Below are 7,220 nucleotides of genomic sequence, written 5' to 3'. Positions count from 1 at the left end.
ACGGCTGGCCGGAGCAGCGAGGGCCTGGAGCCGGGCTGGGAGGGGAAGCATCTGTTTCACAGCGCCGTGGGGTTTCCTAAATAGGTCACTGCTTTTTTATAGTCTCTGGGATCTAGAAAAACCAGTTGTTCCGGACAACCTGTGGACCCACCAGCATCGTCGCAGTGATGGCTCCCCAGGCGCTCACCGCCATCCCCCCAGGTCCTCGTGGAGGGGGACCTGCCCCACCAGCAGTGCTTGGTGTGAGCTAGGAGAGCAGTTGGGGAGCCCACCGCACCCCGAGCCGCACCCGGGGGTCCTGTTCCCGGCCGTGCCCAACGCAAGGTGTGCAGGGGGGGCTTTCCCCCCACCCTGCTCCTGCCCTGGGGTGGCTGCTGGCTCCAGGTTTTGCCCTGGGACCGTTTGCAGCCAGAGCCAGCGTTTTCCCTTCGCAAGGGGAGCCGGGTGCCCGTGTGGGGTGTAGAGGGGTGTGCGGCGCCGTGCACCCCCTACACACGCCGTACACCCGCATGCGCCGGCTGCGGCGCGGCCTGCTCGGGGTGAGCTCTCCCTCTAGTGGCACCAGGCTCCTGGCAAAGCCTCCCCACCGCCGGGGTGGCCAAAGCCATGGCCAGGGCATGCCCGAGGGTCTGGAGGCAGCCAGGGGACGAGCTTCAGCCTGGCTTCCCCCTCACAGCCAGGGGATGGCTGGCCTGGGGGGGTGGTACACATGGCGGGGTGCACAGGGAGGGTGCCCGGGGGCTTTGCAGGAGTGTTCCCACCATGTTTTGGCAGCCCTGCAGAGGGCAGGTGGCCCTGCTCCTCCCTTTCCCTGACCCCACGTTTGCCGGGACGCGGCAGCACAGTCAGCCAGCGTGCCCTGGGAGCTGGTGTCAGGCCTCAGGGGTGCAGCCCCACAGCTCTGCTTCCCAGTGATCCCCCCGGCTTCACCAACCCCGTCCCCATCCCCGTCCCCCTGCAGCACTCAGGCCCTGGTGCAGCGCGTGGCAGCAGCCGGCGAGGGGAAAGATTCCCCCTGAACCCCAGCTTCCCCCCAACATGGCGGAGCCCTGCCCGCAGAAGGGGTCCCCCAGGACCCTGCTGGGCCCCCTCGGGCCGGGCTGGGCAGGTGCCATCTCTGTAGCACGGCCCCGCCAGGGTCCCCCTGGGCCGGGCGCCAGGCCGTGCCGCGGGCAGCGCTGACAGGGCGCTTTGTTTTGTGCCGGCCGCCCTGCGGGGAGACAAAAGGGGCAGTCAGACGTGGGCGGCGCATTGTGCCGGCAGCCATGCGCTGAGGCAGCAGCCTGCGCCGCCACGCTCGCCCCGTGACCCCAAGGGCCCGGGCCTGCGCCCGCCATGGCACCCTGGGGCCTGCAGCGCCCGCCCTGCCAAGGCCCTGAAGGAGCCATGCTGCAGCGACGGGGGAGCGGGACCTGGTTGCCATGGTTACTGTGAAGCCTGAGGCCTAGGGGTGCCTCGTTGCCATGGTTACCACAGGCCTGAGGCCTCCCAGGCTCATGGCGGCTCCCCACCGGCACGGGGCCAGGGCGGTGGCAGTGCTGTGTGGAGCCAGGGGGCGAGCACTGGGGCTCGGTGCGGCTGCGGGGCCATGGCTGCCAGGCCGGTGAACGGGGGGGTCCCACACCAGCTCCCCTCACAGCCCCCCTCGCCCGCCATGGGGCCGCGGTAGGATGAGGGTGTCCACACTGACATGGAGACGGACCCGCCATGGCTGGTGGAGCAAGGTGACAGCAGTGTCCGGCAAGCACCCAGCCGAGCCCACCACCCGTAGGGTCTCACCAAGAGGGTGCCACGCCATCCCCACCGCGCCAACCGGTGACAGGGCCGGGCCAGCCCCCGCGCTCGCCCTGTGACGGCGTGGTGAATTGCCCCTGGAAAATGCCAGAGCGGTCAAACTGTTGAGTCATATGTGCCCAAGATTATCTGTGCAAACAACCGCCCCGATTATTTTTCTTTTTTTATTATCAAATTTTTTTTTTTTCTTTTTCCCTAAGAATGTGGCTCAGACCATGGGGATGAGCAGCTGAAATCTCCGGGGATCAGCGGGACAATGCCAGAGCAAGCATTGTGCTGACGGCTCTGCAAACGCTGGCACCGGCTCCCGGCCAGCAGCACCCTATAAAAGCTGAGCCGCTGAAGCAGGCAAACATTACATGGGTGAAGCAGCAGTAACCGCCTGAGCTAGGTGAGTCCTGGGACCGATTCGCACCTCTCCCACCTCGCCCCCTGCTCGCCGCCGCTGCCACCGGCCGGCCGGGCAGACACCCTTCCTCCTGCCTGGTGGCAAAAGACACCCAGAGGGACCATCGCCATTTCCCGTGGCAAAAGACAGGCTCACACGTCCCCGCTGGCAGCTGGGGTGGCTGAGAGCCCCTCTACCGTGGGGCACCCCACTCCTGGCACCCACCTGGCCCCGACCCTCGGCACGGCACACTGGTTGGCATCTCCCACCATTAGCCGGGGCCATCCATGGGAGCCCACCGTGCCTCCCAACGGCGCCGGGGCAGGGAGAGGGGAGCAGGCGAGCTGGACACCACCAGGTACCGGGCAGCCTGTGCCCCCCGCCGCAGCTCCCCACTCCGGCTCAGGGGTGTTTTTCCTAGCGATGGTCTGGCCTCGGGGAAGGAGAAAGGGGAACCGGGCACTGTGCCACGGTGGGCATGCAGGCTCCGTGCCACGGCCAGGAGGAGGGAAGGGGCACCGCGGCGGCAAGAAGGGAGCACCCTGCTTTATATGTGTCCCGGAGCGCCTTGCTGAGCCCCCCACCCCACCCTGCAGCTAGCAAGAGGGTCTCGCTGCGACTGGCGTGGCGTGTCCCCAGCAGCAGGGCAGCTGCCTTTGAACAGGCGCCATGGATAGCGGGCACAGAGCCGTCCCCTGGCCCCAGGAGTGGGCAACAGGGATGCGCAGGGGCACGCTGCAGTGCAAACAGCTTTTCCTTCCTTCTCCAGACACCGTTCCAGCAGCAAAGATGGCTCAGACAAACCCTCTGCCTGTCCCCATGGGCCCGTGGAAGGTACGTCCTCGCCTTTCCCTGTGTGCAGGTGGGGGACAAGGAGAGGGGCAAAGCCAGTCCTCCGGGGCCAGGAAAGCTGCACAGCGGGCAGTGAGGCAGGGGGGAGCACAGGAAGCAAGGCACCCCTGCCCTCTGCCCACGGGAACTTGCCTCCCGCCTGCTCAGACACCTCACGGGTGTTTTTCATAAGCCTCTTTGCAGCACCCTGGCCCAGCCGTGCCCAGCTCTTACCAGTTGTCCTGTGCCGGGCAGTAACAGCAGTCCCCAAAAGCCACATGCTGTTATTCGCCCTCCCCTGTCGGTGCAGACAGGCTGGCAGGGCGGGCAGGGGCAGGCAGGAGGGCTGCAAAGGGGGCGGCGGGCACAGCAGAGCAAGGTGGGGAGCAGCTCTGAGGAGTCTGGCAACAGCTCCGGGGACACAGTTCAAGGAGGGAGCCGAGAGGGAGAGGAGAAGCATGTGCGCAAGCGGGGTGCACCCCACTGAAGCCTGGAGCTGTTGTGGGAGAGGAGAGCGTCAGCCGCAGCCCCCCGGGCGAGTTCCCCCTCGCCCTTTCCCCCGTTAATCCTCTTTGCCCTAGAGCATTCGGAGCAGAGGCCGGGAGAACCGCCAGCCACAGCCCTGCCACCCGCCCGTCCCAGAACGGCTCCGCTCCACTCTCCGGACGGCACCGCTGCCCCGGGAACTGATCTCCGCAGGGGTGAGCAGGAGAGCGGAGCGGGGGCCAGCGTGCGGCTCCCCCAAAACCAAGGCAGGGCGCTGCGGGGCCAGCAGTGCAGGGACGCGCAGAGGTGTGCGGGGCTGCGTCCCAGCCCAGAGGGGTGCCTGGTGCACGGCTCTTCCCCGGACGGAGCGCGACCCTCCGTTTTCAAGAGGCGCTGAATCGCCTGGGGCCGCTGCCGGGCAGTTCCCAACTTGGCAGCTCGCTCTCCGTTCCAGATCACCGTGTACGACCAAGAAAACTTCCAGGGCAAGAGGATGGAGTTTACTTCAGCCTGCCCAAACATCATGGAGTGTGGCTTCGACAACATCCGCTCCCTGAAGGTGGAGTGCGGCGCGTGAGTACCCGGCGGCCAGCGGTGGGGATGCTTTCCCAGGCAGGCTGGCAGGGCGAGGGGTGGCTGAGCGTGGAGCGGGAGCGGCTGTCCTTGCTCTGCTCAGCTGGCGAAAGGCAGGCACGGGGAATCCCACCCTGCCAGGGTAGAGCAGCCAGCCCTGGGCAGCACTGACACAGACACAGGGTGAGAGGACGGCAGCAATGCCTTTGGCGTCATCCAAAACTGCCTCCTGCAGTCTGGGAGCAACCAGGTTTGGAGCTCACCAGTGCCCCGCAGGGATGCTGCCCAAGGATGCAGCGAAGATCGGTGCTCAGCGAGTGGCTCTTGAGCTCGGCCTGGTCCCCATCCGCCTGTGTAACCCCATGAAGCACCGTGCCTTACAACCACTTTTCATGCCCCAGGGCCCAGCCCTGCTCTGCCCCGTGCTCTCCCCGCACCGTGCAGCTCCCCAGGCCCAGAGCAGAGCCTTCCCGCAGCCTGCGCTGGGCTGCCCCAGTCACTGACAGGAGTAGGGAGCAGAGCCGGGCTCCTCCCTGCGCACGGGAATCTTCCCTGGCACAGGCAAGACATCTCCCGAGCTGCTCCGAGACGCTGTGTGTAAGGAGCGGTCCCCACGGCAAGCATGCCGCTGGGGCCGGGGAAGCAGACAAGATAGATTTGCGCTGCTATATTTAGGATTTGTAATGCTAATGGGATTACAGCGGCATGCGTGCTCACGCCGTAATCAGCTCACCGCTCCAGTTGACGTGTTCCTAATCAGGCTGGTCACCTTGCACGGGGGGAGGCTGACTGCGGGACACGGGATCGGGGCTCAGTTTGGGTCAGTGGTAAGAGGCCCTCGATCCCCCTGGCTCAGCGTGCCCCTCAGCACCCCACATACCCCATAAGCAGGGGGTCTGTGGGCTGCACAACCTGTGCCAGCCTCCTTCCAGCCCCCAGCCCAGCCTCTGCCTCCCCGCTCTGCTCAGCTGCAGCCGACCCGTCCCGTCCCCAGTCCCTGTAAGGGGACGTGCCCAGGAGAGGTCCCCACCCTGGGGACAGGCAGGCTCTCTGTGAGCAGCACCAGGGCTTGCAAAATGTCCCCTGCGGGGTGGAGGCATCCCTCTCACCTCTCCGTGTTTGTTTTCAGCAAAGAGGGAGACCCAAAAAGGGGAAAGGCAACAGCTCCCTGCCCTGCCCGCAGCCAGAGGGGTTTGGGCATTAGGAATTTGGGTGTTTCCAGCTGTGCCAGGCTGGAATTGGAAACAAGTAAGAAATGAGGCCTTTGGGAGAGAAGGGCAGCCGCGGGTGTCCTGTGGCATCCTAACGCGATGCCGATCTGCGTAAATAACCACAGAGCAGTTAGGGGAAAGTGAGCCAACCTCGCAGGCTGGGCCCCTTGAGGGAGGGACCCCATCACCCACCGCAGCGGGGAGATGCCGGCACTGCCATGCGGGCAGCCTCCCAGGCACCAAACGCGGTTACACATCCAGCACCGCTTCCTTTCCTCCTGGACTTGTGGGCAGAGGCCAGACCCCAATCTCCTCCTCGCACCTCTATCTGTGCCCCGGTGCTAGCCCCGAGCAGGATGCCCAGAGCTGCCGCAGGAAGCCCTGGCAGCCCTTGCTCTGTTTTTGCAGCTGGGTCGGTTATGAGCACACCGGCTTCTGCGGGCAGCAGTTCATCCTGGAGAGGGGAGAGTACCCGCGCTGGGATGCCTGGAGCGGCAGCAACGCCTACCACATTGAGCGCCTGATGTCCTTCCGCCCCGTCTGCTCCGCTGTGAGTGTCCCGGCTCCCACGGAGCTCTCACAACTCTGATCCCATTAAAATGTCCCAGGCAATAGCACCAGGCCAAGGGAATGAGGTTAGGAAGGGCAAACACAGCCATGCCAGGGACTCTGCAGGTGGCAGAGGCTCCTCGGGGTGGGCTCAGCTCTTCCTCCCCTTGCCCAGCAGGATTTGCTGTTGCTGTCCTGTTTTCTAAAACTTTTAGGGGAAATTCTGGGCCAGCTGTACATGACCAGAGCTCGGGGACAGCCAGCCTGAGGTGGTGGCTGTGGCATAGCTGTCACTGACACCTCCCAGGCCAACCCCTGCCCCATCCTGTCCCAGCGCCACTCTGCTGAGCACCTCTACCCATCTGGGTTTTGGGAAAGCCAGGTCCCCCCAAAAAACGAGCCCAGGGTCTGAACACCTCCCTCCCTCGGGCTGCGCATGCAACCCCGAGGAAACCCTCCGAGCCATGCCATAGGGAGGGACAGCCATTGCTCCGCTGTCCCCATCCAGGCTGGGGAGGGAGCACCGCCTCCCCCTCCCCCTCACCCCCTGCCCTTCCCCCCCCAGAATCACAAGGAATCCAAGATCACCATCTTCGAAAAAGACAACTTCATCGGCCGCCAGTGGGAGATAAGCGACGACTACCCCTCGCTGCAGGCCATGGGCTGGGCCAACAACGAAGTGGGCTCCATGAAGATCCAGTGCGGCGCGTAAGTGACGGGCAAAGGACCACGAGCAGCAGGGACAAACCGCTGCCATCGCTGTGCTACCACAGCTGGAGGGGGGACACCCTGTAACCCCCTTGGCTTACCTCTTATCCCCCTTACGGCTGCCTGATGACTCCTTTTCTTCCAGCTGGGTTTGCTACCAGTATCCCGGGTACCGTGGCTACCAGTACGTCCTGGAGTCCGACCATCACGGAGGAGACTACAAGCACTGGAGAGAGTGGGGTTCGCACGCCCAGACCTCCCAGATCCAATCCCTCAGGCGTGTCCAGCAGTAGCTCCCCACTTTCCAGCACATCTCTGCAAGGTTTCTAAAGCTCACTGGCTCCCTTTTGGTGCTAATACTCCCCTCCCGAAATAACCACCCCTTCTTGTACTGCAACTGCTTATGGAACAATACTCCCAAACGGTACCAACTGCCACAATTGCCAATAAATGTGACTGAAAGAAAAAGATAAACCAGCTTGGTGGGTGTTTGCTGTTGTGTGTTTGGGATTGAAGTCACACGTCCCCATCCCAGTAGCAGGGACCAGACTCTTCCCTGCCTATTTTCAGTGGGACTGAAGCCCGGTGGGGCTCACACCAACACAAGTTCGTCCCTCGGCTGTCTCACACGCACAAACGCAGCAGCCAAATCCTTGGTCGCTGCAGCTCTGCAGCCGTGT

The 7,220-nt window shown here is 64.3% G+C and overlaps 1 protein-coding gene across 1 annotated transcript; it reads left to right on the top strand.

Moving 5' to 3' along the window:
* The first annotated feature begins 1,552 nt into the window (after window positions 1-1,552).
* CRYBA1 (crystallin beta A1) lies at window positions 1,553-6,966 on the top strand. Its single transcript, XM_075168652.1, is given in 8 exon segments — window positions 1,553-2,171; window positions 2,173-2,185; window positions 2,952-3,016; window positions 3,595-3,714; window positions 3,954-4,072; window positions 5,692-5,833; window positions 6,398-6,540; window positions 6,686-6,966. Coding segments are annotated over 8 exon segments (768 nt in total). The 5' UTR covers window positions 1,553-2,153; the 3' UTR covers window positions 6,834-6,966.
* Window positions 6,967-7,220: the final 254 nt, after the last annotated feature.

The sequence above is a fragment of the Calonectris borealis genome, chromosome 19 (genome assembly GCF_964195595.1).
Source record: "Calonectris borealis chromosome 19, bCalBor7.hap1.2, whole genome shotgun sequence".
Classification (NCBI taxonomy): Eukaryota; Metazoa; Chordata; class Aves; order Procellariiformes; family Procellariidae; genus Calonectris; species Calonectris borealis.
The sequence above is the reverse complement of the archived record's forward strand: the minus strand, read 5'-3'. Positions and strand labels throughout refer to the sequence as shown.